Below are 12,942 nucleotides of genomic sequence, written 5' to 3'. Positions count from 1 at the left end.
AAATATTGCTCACCTAACATTGTTCAAAATTAGGAGAGTGTTATTGGTGATTAACAAAAGTAAAAAGCCTTAGATGGGGCGGCCAATGTGAAAAAATATCCAAAAGAATATATTTACCCTAACAAAATTCATAAATTATTATATCTCATGCAAAATACCAAAAATAGCGTTTTTATGGTTGTATCTGTAAAATTGATACATGTAATTTACTAATTGACCGATAAAACAAAATCAATGACTTACCAACTAATTGAAGAGATTTTTCTCCTCAAAAGGTTACATGTTTCCACTGTAACAATACGGTCAATACCATTGCTTACCCTATGCGTTGGTTCGATGTAAGAAAATATCCAAAACATTTGATACCTCGTAAAATATATCTCATGCAAAATACCAAAAATAGCATTTGTACAGTTGTATCTCTGAAATTGATACAAACAGCATTATGTAATTGACGGTACGATGAGATCAATGATCTGACCATGTAATTGAAACGAGTTTCTCCCTCAAAAGATTACATGTTTCCTCTATGGTTTTGTTTTCTTTAAATATGTACTCTTCCAAAAGAAGGGGACGAAGTCTTTGGATAGTACAACCAGTAGTAGTACTCTAAAATTATTGCAGTAAAAAGCTTACATCTTGCACCCCTACTTCTGATGTCATTTTCCGAGCTTGCACTCATCACCAGATAGCCCAACTATTTGGGGGGGGGGGGGGGGGGGGTGGTGTTGGCTTAATCCCCGGGTGACCTGGTCTTCCCACTTGCCCCTTAAAAAATGTTCAACTAGCTGAATCATAATAGTTCATTAACATAGAGATCATACTTTCTTAAAACAGGTGTCTCCCAATGTGACATACCCTTATCCCCTGGTATTCTAGTATAAATATATGCACCAACCTTGAAGGAGATCGAGATTCCAATAAAATGCAACTACTGCTAACTGTGGTTGCATTTCAACTCAATTCTTTAACTTGGAGTCGAAGATGGGGTAAGCTAGGAAAGCCAAAAGTTTCTGATTCTTTTAAGAAGATGGGTTAAACTATTTGGTCCCGGCCGTCCCGATCATCCACTAGTACGTACTTCAATTTAAACGATGGCTCTTTGGATTAACTGTTGTTGTTTTCCCATTTACCTTTATTTACATAATATGCACAATCTTCATTTTCATTAACTTTTATTTACATAATGCAAATTCATCCTCGATCACACTTTTTTTTTTCTTTAAAGAAATATCTAATGAATTTGTCTGACAATTACCTGGTCATTCAAATGCATATCATTCGATTGTCAATTAGTTCACTATGCTAAGAATTAGAGTACTTTGTAGTCCTCCAACCTTTTATGTGGTATAAAAGAGGAGTATTTTAGAGTTTTCTCACTTTTTGTTTCCAAATCTCTCTAAATGATTTAGAGTATATGGAATAGACGAAATGATTATTCCTAATTCTTTTGATAAAAAAATCACTCCTTCATCGAATATTAGAAAATTATAGATATGGAATACAAAATAACATCCTTTGGGAGTTCAATATATTCTTTTAACATGGGGAATATGCTGTGAACACAATAGGCACACAGTGCTAAGTGACATATGTTCAAGAGGGTATGGCTTGCTACATACATACATACATACATACATACAACATATATATGCAAAATAAAGCCTTCTAGACTAGTTCTAGTTAGGTTTATTGTTTACCAAAATTCCCAGGAAGCTTAATTAAATTCTAAGGTAGGAATCAGCTGCTACTTAATTAGCAGGAGAATATATGCAAAATATAAAGATTCTATTTGGTCACTTTTCTTATACGGAATTAAATTGATAGGATTTACTTTTTAATTAGATATTGTTCCATTCTAGTTCTGTTTACATATGTACTCTACACAACTAGAATCAATGTTAAGCTTTCCTAATATTTTCGCTTAAACCCTACTCACTTCAATTTATGACCGTCCAATTAACCAAAGAGCTAGAAATAGACAAATTAAGATGCACTACTCAATTTAAGCGATCAATTTAACTTATAAAGAGTCACATTCTCTCTATACAAACAGCTCAAGATGGACTTATATGGTCTCCAATTAACAATTTCCTAGAGAGGTAGCTGCTAACCTACTCACGTGCATTATTGCATAAAAGTTCTATGGATGCTCGATTTATTTCACTTATCCCTTATCGAAACCTAACTTTTTTTGCGAAAATTTTAATGATCTTTAACAACTGAGAAGAACAATAATGATCTTATCCCATTGGTTTGAAAATGATCTTCAATTGTAAAGCACTAAAGCATTTATCCTCCCATCCTATGTTAGATTTGGTAAAATTCGATCTCCTTATCCTTTTTTACCAATTAAACTTAACTTTTTAAACCTTTTACCAGAATAAAAATGAATATTTTCATCTGCATCGAATAAGAGTTTAGAATTTAGATTATTTCGTTATTTTTTTCTTTTTTGTTAAAAATATCAAATGACAACACTCTCAAAATAGGTAACTTTATGCTAAAATAAAGTTTTCCAGCTCCTCTCATAGGAACTCCAACCAACAGCTTCTCTATAATTTTTGTATTATAAGGAATCAAAAGTCAAAGTTTTAAGCAATTTTTCTTCTCTAACTCCAACAGATTTCATATATTACAGCAATCTCTAAAATCTCCATAATTTTTCTTTCAAATTTTAGTGATTACTATAAATTTAGAGAATTTTTGCTCTCTCTTTCCTCACTATCCCTAAAATGAAGATAGTTATAAAGAATCTGTTTAGAGTAAAACAGACTATTTTTTTATTAAAATAGAGAAAAATTAAAATATAAAAAAACGGTTAGAGTTGCCCTCTCAGCCTAGATTTTAATATCAACTACGCCCGAAAACTCAATCCGTCCAAATTAACCAATACAGATAATCATTGCTAGTTATTAGCAAATAGCAATCAGGATAACTGAAGAGGGACCCGATAATACCAGGCTAGTGGTCCATCAAATTAAGACTTTGGAGACTAAGCCTACACATGTGAACAGCTCACACATAAAGTTGAGATGTCATATGCTGCTAGCTGTTTCCTGCTTAATAATTGACCTTAAAACTTGTTAAGCAAAAGAAGCTTTCTTAGCACCTACGAATCTCTTCAAGTGGGCATTTACAGGTGAGTTGCTTCCATTGCAATGCCTTATAAGAGTGCAACGCCCACCATCAGAACCAAAATATCTTCCCTAAGATAACAATAGGCGGGGACCGACCACTCTAAAAATTATATCTCCTAATTCAAGTGTTTATAGCTATTAAAATCTGTGTGGTCTATACCTAAGATAATTTGTACGCCGCAAGGAAATAGACAGTATACATTTTAAATATTACCATGACGTTTTGAAGCTCTTAGTGAAAAATAAAAATTAATTCTTAGTTTATTTTTTTTCCTTCTCAAATTAAACAAAGATGAGTTTCCCACCAACAAGTTGGGAATGAACATAACTTTCTGAAGCCCGTGTGAAGGACTATACCTAATTACCTATATTCCCCATACGTACGTCACTTCCTACAGCAATGTATTCCACTTGTGTTTGTTGCTTAACCCCTATTTGTGGGATTAAAAGCTTTGTTGCATACAACAAACATATCATTGGAAGAACCCACTTCTCGCATCATCATGTCTGATCGAGTACTATCAATCTCTGAGATGCAACGGCACCAACCGATTCCCTCATATGAAACTTTAACTGACTGATTTTTTTTTTCATTTTTTCATCCTATAGAGACATCAGTTGATCTTATTCTTAAAACCAAGAGGAAGTAAAAACAAAAACTTCGTAAGAGAAATCAAAACCACACCGATCTGACCCGACTAGGATAAATGTGTGTGTATCCAATCTAGTAAATACAGATATAAATGAACCATCATATAAAAGTAGGTTTTACATGTTTGTAATCAAGTGTTTGACATCGATACAAATGTGTATGTCTCATAATTTAAAGTATATTTCATATGTTCGGTCATAAAAATTTGATAATACAATCATGTAGAAAGTATGCAATAATGTAAGCATGAATATCTAATCTTAAATTCACATGAAATGTTACCTTTGCTTTCTCATGCTAAATTCTCAAAAATAGAAGATAGATATCCATGTAGCTATATGTTGAAATTGAGAATGGTCCCAAAAGGGACCACAATGTTCTCTACAACTTTTTAAGCCCAAGGTTTTGGATCTATACAACTTCAGTTTTATGTTCTTAATTGGGCCTATACCTTTGCCTAAGAGGAGCTTAGGTCTTGGCCCCCACTTGTTATTTAATTTATTTATAAAAAAAAAAACTAAAAACTAAAAAAGAAAAAACCAAAAACAAACAAAGAAGAAAGGAAAAAAAAAGCTGGCCCTAAAGATCGTCCTGGCCATTTCAATTGCATGGTATGTGTGTGTGTGTATATATATATCGCATAATTCTCTAAATTATTATACTGAAATTAGATTGCTTTATGATGCTTCTACCCTTCAAATTATAATTGTAATTGAGCTTTTATTGATATTATTGGTAAAATGCCTTTCATTGATCTCATGTCACAGATTAACTGATCGATTCTTCTGCATGTAAGCCGCAATAGTTATTAGTCCCAGAAGGAACGAAAGTACTATTACGTATACAGACCATGTATTGTTGAAGTCATCACAATGACTTAAGCCAATGGGTATGAATCTAATTAAGTTAGCAGATTTATGTAACCATTCTTTATCATCCACTCAAGACTCCAATGGTTATTGACGTTCCTAAGAGTCCAATAAGCCCACCCAAATGTTGCTCGCCCCCAGACTTCTAACTGAGCCTTGGCAAATCTTTGGTAATCCTCCTTTGTTGCATCTTTCACATTCCATTCAGCTACCCATTCACCTGCAAATGTAAGCCGTTAAGAAATAAACCAACCATGTATATACATCAAGCAAACATTTTTGCTTATATGCACTTTCATGCGATACATGCAAACAGTTAGAGCCATATGATGCCTATTTGTATCGGTTTACCAATTTGGTTAATATGTTTAACTTCTAACCTAAACTGAGTTTTCCTTTTACGATAAGAAGTGAGTGATAATTTATGAATTATTTAATAAAGGCATTTCATAGGCTGAAGGAACATGGTCTCACAATAATATTTCCACGGCTACAACAATTCTAGGGCTGTCCTTGACGTGCAGTCTCATTTTGAACATCTAGGGGAAAGAAGAAAAAGTTTCACACCCCAACTTTCTTTTGCTTTTTTCTTTGAGGTATTTCGTAGAACACCTCACTTCAATCATTTTGCACTTACCTAATTACTCGCTGAAACCTAGAACCACTAACTAAACTAAAGTAGGAATGGATGTCAATGTAGATGAAGTGGCCAACATCAAATCATACATAAACAAAGTGGGATTCGGATCACATACCAACAAAAGTGAGAGGGCCATTCGATGTGGTAACAGTGTTCAAATCCGTAGTCCGATTAGTGTAGATGAAGTCGATGTTCTGTTGGACAGTCAAGTTGTCAAAAGCACTCTCAAAGAGGTTATAGTAATGGACATCAATGACGACTCTCTTCAAGCCACTGGCAACAGGAAAAAGCTCAGTCGGTTCCCTTGGTCCTAGTCTGTTCGAGAACACAACGAACGCTGTGGAAGAGTGCTTGCGAACCGCAGCATAACCAGCCTTGTAGTATGTGGTCAGGTTCTGCAGAGAAGTTCCTGGGGAGAGTGGTTCGTTGATGAGCTCAACTGCGTATAGGCTTGGACTCTTTGCATACCTGCAGTTGTGTATCCCTTAATGTTGAGAATGACAACAATAAATACAACTTGAAAAATAATTTTTGATGGCTTTATCGGACATCAAATATTTATATTATTAAAATATTAATAGTTTAAAGTAACTGATAGAGTTAGAAATTTGCATATTACTAAATATTATAGAGAAATTTTTAAGTCAATTCATCAAATAGTTTATGTATATTGTTACAATTATGAAGTTGTTAATAGGGTAGACTGGGAGGCAACAACCAAAATTTAATATGAGAAATCTAACTAGAGACCCAGAGTTGCTTAAAATTTCAATGACAAATACCCGTTAGTCATGGTATCCGCTAGCCCTAAAACCATCTAAAACTCTACTCTAAACATTAAGCTTTACAAGAATTTGGCACATATTCTAATAGTCTATAAATGACACTAATTGTTTACCTTGCAGTCAAGAACTCGATGACATCAACTGTCTGCTGTATGTTAGCATCGGTTTGGCCCCATTCCTGAGATCCATCTCTTGAAGCACTGTGTTCATAACCATTTTGAGATCCTGGTGCTGCATGCAGGTCAATTATTACCTTCAATCCATATTTCCTGCCAAGACAACAACATGTGTGTATAAAACTATAAATTATTTCAGATATTTCTATCAGACTTGGCAAAATCAATGATTTCTAGTCTCCTTTCAAACATGGCCTATATCATGCCTATATCATGCTTAGGTTGGTCTTTTGATTGGGTCCAGAGTCCAAACTCAACCACTACTTTAATCTAGACATAACTTGGACCCATTGAGGTATTTTAAAAAAAAATTAAAAAATTAAAAAACCCAAGAAGAATAAGCAGGTTTTGGTTGGACCAATACATACTTTACTTTTATGCCTCGTTTGATTTACAGAAATGAAAGTAATTCCTTTGTTTTTCTCATGGGAAGAAAAATAAAATTTCTCAAGAACTTTTCATTTCGATATTTGGTAACATTAGAAAAGTTGTTAAAAAGTTTGTAATAATAGAATAAAATAATATGTTGTGAGTAATAAATGCAATGAAAGAAGGGGGGAAAGTGATTCTTTTGGTGTTTGGAATAAATCACTTTCTCCCTTATTTTCCATTCCTTCAAGAAAGTATTTCCTTTCTTTTTGTATTCCAAATGTAGAAAATGAAACTTGGACTTCCAAATTTTATTGTCTGATATTTACTTTCTGTGAACGAAACATGGCTTTAGACTAAAAAAACTGCATTTCCAGTAAAGGTGAGGATTGACCGATTGATAGTTGGGAAAGTTTTGAGATATGGCAGGATGAAAAGTAAAAACATACTGTGACCACAGGAAGGCATTATCCAAGGCTTTCAAGGAACCCCCGACATAAGGGTGTGGAGGGTTTGGGTCGCTTGATATCCACCAACCAACTGGTATTCTCACTGCGTTTAATCCATTTTTTGATATGAAGTCAAAGTCTTCTTCAACAATGAATGTCCTCCAGTGCTCCTGATATGCACATGTTCCACACAAAAAAATCAGTCACACATGTGTCAAGACATTATACCGCTAAATACTGAGACGTTATATTATCCCACTGTCAATTTTAACTATTTACAACATAGCATGACAATAAATCATAATTGTTAATTAGGTAAGTTTAATTCATGGTCCGACAACACAGCAGTCAAGACAAAAGTACGTTATGGATAAAATGTATAGCAAACTTTTGTAAGAGTGATTATATCCTTACCTTCATGACTTCAGGAGCCAATTTGCCATAACCATTTGTTATCTGAAACTCCCCCTGCAAACGTCCAGAAATGGTAATCACAAAAACAGAAGGATCATTGTCTCCCCATCCACTACTACTCTCTGCATAATCAGCTGTAACCAACACCTCTGTCTTCGCCTGCAAGAAGAATCCGTTGGGTGCTTTGATCCGTACCCGGCTTGAATCATCCGGTTTTCTTATGATTTCAAATGTTTCCGATACACCTGGCGCGGTCACAACAGCCACCACGTCTTTTCCATTTCCCTTTACATCAATTCCCACAAATTGTTTACCGAAGACCCTGAAATTAAATGTGGTCTCATTGATCCTCCACAACTGCAACACAACATAAAAGTAAATAAGAATATAAACCGACACCATGTATAAGTTATTACATTTTGACAATCAAAACTAATCAAATTGATTACTTTGAATGTTTCCCAGCCTGAAGCTGAGGTTCGGTTGGCAACTATGATGCTTCCTCCTCCATTCTCAGCAGCAAGAAATTTCCCAGTTGTGACTGATTTGAACTGAAGGCCGGTTCCATCCTATAACAAAAGCTCAATCCATAAGTAAAGATATGAAATGACTAACAAGCTATACACAACTACAGAAGAAGAAGAAGAAGAATGATAATCACCAAGAAGTCCTTGTTGGGAATGCCGTCGAAAAGAGAAGGTTTAATCCAGCCTTCTGTAAGTAGCCAACCTCCGAGATTAACTGCTTTTACTGGAGTAGAAGTTTGAGCAGTCATTTTTCTTCCAAAAGAAATAGAGATCATACATGAAATGAGCACTAAGCATAGTGGCCATGTTCTTGAGTTGAAAGCCATTTTGCTTAGGCTTGTTTGTTGGCCGGGCGAAATATGATTGGGGAGACAGAATTAGACAGGTGATTATAAATAAGGGAGGGGCTCAAGTTGTCAGGATTAGGGAGTTTGACCCAATTGGGAGTTGAAAATTCTTTAATTAGTAATAAGAATCCTCGGAAGAATTGGTTCATTTAACCAATGCAAAAAGATGCAATATTATATATTATTGATGCACTAACTTTTGGTTTGTTCAAGAAGATTTATTTGACTCAATTCTATATCTAGCAAATTTGATAAATCGAGCTGGATTCTATTTTTTGATGTAACAATGAGATAAAAATAGTTAAATTCTGCATAACTAAAATAATTTAGTATTCATTAAATCGTTTTTCTTAAAATAAATAATTAAAACTATGTGCGACACCTTTCAATTTATAAAAATAGAATGAGAGAAAAATAGAGCTGGATTCTGTTTTTTGATGTAACAAACTAACAATGAGATAAAAATAGTTAGATTCTGCATAAAAATAGTTAGATTCTTAAAATGAATAATCAAAACTATGTGCGACACCCTTAAATTTATAAATACTAGAAGGAAAACACACACTATGTGTGTGCATTTAATTTTGAAAAAAAAAAAATATTTCAAAATAATGAAACCAATTTTTAGCAATTAAATGTGAGAAACAGTTGAAGTTAGTGAATGATAGTTTGGGAGAGCAGATGGATAATGCTTATTTTTATATTTTTTTAAATCTTTTTTATTTTGTAATTTACAACTTTATCCTTGCACATTTAAACTTTTTTAATATTTGAGGGCTATTTCAGTAAAAAAAAATTGTTTTGGCTAACAAACTCTCTTCTCTTAATAATAGTATAGATGTAACGTTTTACTTGATTTACTGAAACATTTAGACTAACTTAGGTACAATAATTGGAAGGGAGATATCTCTTCTAAAGTAGAAGACGACTATATAGAGTGAAGAACCTTTGACATGTATGTATTGAGTTGTCTATCATTATTATACAAAACTGATTTTTGCATTGAGTTAATCTACTACTATACATTCAATATAGGATTAATGGTCGAAATACCCCATGACATTTCCTTCTATTGTCAATTTACACACTAAATTATTAATTTTACCAAATAATACACTAACTTTTCTAAAGTTTGCCAATTTCCACATTTCCGTTAACTTCCGTCAAGTTCCATCATGTTCAAAACACGTGAAGGTATTTTGGTCTCTTTTTTTTTTCTTTTTTGTTTTTCTTTTTGGGATCAAAATCCCACTATCCTTTATGATTATAAAAAAAATTCCACTATCCATGAATCTATATTTTGTTATGGAAAAATATTATTTTTACATGAATGATTCAATTTGATAAGCTCAAATATTTATCATATGTCAAATGATTATTGAAAAAGCATACCAAAATGCTAAAAAAGAAACCTAGATATTAAGAAAACACCCTTTCTTAAAAAAAAAAAAAAAAAAGTCTACAGACGTTAAGCTCCTTATGTATATACAATATTTATTAAGAGCAAGGTTAGAGTTTAGGGTCACTTTTTGGTCTCATATTCACATCTCGACCGTTCAGTGTTTAGATATTAATGTATAGATCATCTCTGCAAAATTTCAGCCAAATTGATGATCTTTAGGGTATCTAACTTTCTTAAACCAATGGACGAACTGAATCTATCTAACTTGAACCGTACTAGCTTTAAGGCAGTTATTAATGCCTTAACGACCATCAATTTGGCTGAAATTTTTGTAGAGATGATCTATACTTAGTATCTAAAAACTAAATGGTCTAGATGTGGATATGAGACTGAAAAGTGACCATAAACCTTAACCTCACGCTGGATAGGATCTGTATATATATTAGGGGAAATATCACCAATAGTCACTGAGTTATGACTTATTAGACACTTAACTCACTGTATTTTCAATAATATCACTTAACTCACTCAGTTTTACATCCGTCTTTCACTTAACTTCAAGGTTCTAAAAAACGCTAGGCGCTAGTCGTGCGGTAACCCGGAGCCTAGCGCCTAGGGGCCTAGGCGGGGACTAGGTGGATTTTTATTTTTGATTTTTATTTTGATAACATATAATTATATAAATATAAATATATATATATATATATATATTTATTATAATTTTTATAACAAGTGACTCTCTTCCGACAAGGGATATGATTGATAACATTTGATAGCTTTTATATCCTTTACCAATTTGTATAGAAAAGTAAAAGACCAATGTCATGAGTCATGACCAAGAACGGTTGTAAAAAATGACAAAATAAAAGGGTTAAAATAATAAAAAATGCTAGCCCACAAACCACTAAAGGTGAAACCACCGCCTCATATCAAAATCTCAGAAAGCTTCGAAGTAAAGGCAGTTCTGCTTCATCTTCCCAGAATCCCAGAAGCCACATCTCACCTCTTCACCCACTTCACCCACTTCTCAAAATCCAAACCCCCAACAAATCTAAACCCATCTTCATCTCCACGCTCTTCTCCTCCCCCAAATCCTCTCTCTCAATCTCAGAGCCCATCCCATCTCGCCTCTCGAAGAGCGATACCCAACTCGAAATCCCGTTCAGGAAGCTCTTCATGCTGCCACAGATGTAATCCGATTGCGAATCGAATTGTCAAGTTTGGTTGATTGGGTTCAAGATTGAATTTGTTAGGATTTGAATTTGAGATCTTTGTTACGATGGATTTGTTGATTAGTGGAATTAATCTGTTGGGGTAGTTTGTTTTTGAATCATGGTCATCGATTCCGGATTCGAGTTTCATGATGGAGAACTAAGCGAGTTGCTTACAGCATACACCAGAGGAGGAAAAAAAATTTCCAGAATCCAGCTCCTAGCGCCTAGACCGCCTAACCTCCGCCTAGACCGTCTAGGCGGCCGCCGAGAAACCAAACGCCCAATTCAATCGACTAGCCTGAAATCGGATCGGACACCCGGCGCCTAGCGCCTATACGCCGCCTAGCCCGTTTTTTAGAACCATGCTTAACTCACTGCCGTTAATTTTACCGTTAGAAGCTGTTAAAATTGAGGGTATATTTTGTCAAAACACTTAAAAATCATTTTTAACTTTTAAAAACTACATTTATTAGACTTTTTTTCAATTTTTTTAAATTTCTGAAATTTCTAATTAAAAATGATTTTTTTAACTTAATATAATTTGAAAAAAAATTGTCTTTTAAAAAAAAAAAAGAGTTAGAAATGCATTTTTTAGTGTTTAGACAAATATACCCTCAATTTACATTTATTAGACTTTTTTCAATTTTTTAAATTTATGAGATTTCCAATAAAAATGATTTTTTTAACTTAAATATAATTTGAAAAAAAAATTGTCTTTTTTTTTTATAAAAAAAAATTATTAGAAATGCATTTTTTTAGTGTTTAGACAAATATACCCTCAATTTACATTTATTAGACTTTTTTTAATTTATGAGATTCCTAATAAAAAATGATTTTTTTTAACTTAAATATAATTTGAAAAAAAAATTGTCTTTTTTTTTTTTTTTTTAAAAGAAGGTTAGAAATGCATTTTTTTAGTGTTTAGACAAATATACCCTCAATTTTAATAGCTTTTAAGGGCAGAATTAACGACATTGAGTTAAGTGAAAGACGGATGTAAAACTGAGTGAGTTAAGTGATATTATTGAAAATACAATGAGTTAAGTGTCGAATAAGTCATAATTCAGTGACCATTGGTGATGTTTTCCCTATATATTATATCCACCTTTTGAATCATTATTAACTTCCATTTCATTCCATTCAAAATAGGGTCCTTGACCAAAAGCCCCAAAATGAGCCAAAGTTATCTCACTTACCCCAGCAAGAGATTTTTATTCCCACATACACAATTTGACGTCAAAAGACCATTTTTTCCTCAACCCATTTAAAGATTTACAACCAAACACCACACTCTCTCTCTCCCCGATCACACTCCATCGCTCTTCTCTCTCTCTCTTCTCTTGAGCCTGTCACGATCTCGGCCAGATCGTCGTCGGCATGGTCGCCGGTCGTCTGAAACTGTAACGTAATCCTTCAGTCGCCAGACTCTTCGCCCAATCAGAGGCCCGTCCGGCTTCGATGCTCCTTCGAGACTCTCTCCGTCGCCAGGCTCTTCGCTCTGAATTTTTGGTTGGATATTGACCCACATCCTCATGGGAGGGTTGTTCCTCATGAAAGCCTTGAATTTGATTTGAGCATTTTGTTGTTCGCGGTGATCGTTTTGATCGGAACCGGTTGGTCGGTTTTGTTAATGATTGTGATCCCTCTGCAAGTTCTGGCCAATTTATTGGCTTCGGTTGTGAGTGATAAGACTAGGCCGTTTATTAAAGATTGGGTCATCTAGAAAGAGGTCTTCTTGTTTGTTGATATCATATGTTGTACTCTGTTTTGGCTTCTTTTTATATTTTAGTATTGAATTTTGTGTGCTTTTTCAAAGGAACGTGTTATAGCTATAGATGAATATGATGCTGCCATTTGGCCTCTGAACTCATTCATCATGTTTACTGTTTAGAGTAACCGTTTTCCCTCATCCTTATTGGAAAAGATGGAATTGGATTTAGAAGGTCGCCTATGCTTTT

General features: G+C 34.0%; 1 protein-coding gene across 1 annotated transcript; it reads right to left on the bottom strand.

The window, feature by feature from the left end:
* Window positions 1-4,486: 4,486 nt before the first annotated feature.
* LOC112175201 (probable glucan 1,3-beta-glucosidase A) lies at window positions 4,487-8,404 on the bottom strand. Its single transcript, XM_024312866.2, has 7 exons — window positions 8,156-8,404; window positions 7,944-8,063; window positions 7,495-7,851; window positions 7,081-7,250; window positions 6,200-6,355; window positions 5,417-5,769; window positions 4,487-4,881 (listed from the first exon to the last, which is right to left on the bottom strand). Exons 1-7 carry the CDS (start codon window positions 8,345-8,347, stop codon window positions 4,694-4,696), a joined length of 1,536 nt encoding a protein of 511 aa, XP_024168634.1. The 5' UTR covers window positions 8,348-8,404; the 3' UTR covers window positions 4,487-4,693.
* Between the last annotated feature and the right edge of the window lie 4,538 nt (window positions 8,405-12,942).

The sequence above is a fragment of the Rosa chinensis genome, chromosome 7, assembly GCF_002994745.2.
Source record: "Rosa chinensis cultivar Old Blush chromosome 7, RchiOBHm-V2, whole genome shotgun sequence".
Classification (NCBI taxonomy): Eukaryota; Viridiplantae; Streptophyta; class Magnoliopsida; order Rosales; family Rosaceae; genus Rosa; species Rosa chinensis.
The sequence above is the reverse complement of the archived record's forward strand: the minus strand, read 5'-3'. Positions and strand labels throughout refer to the sequence as shown.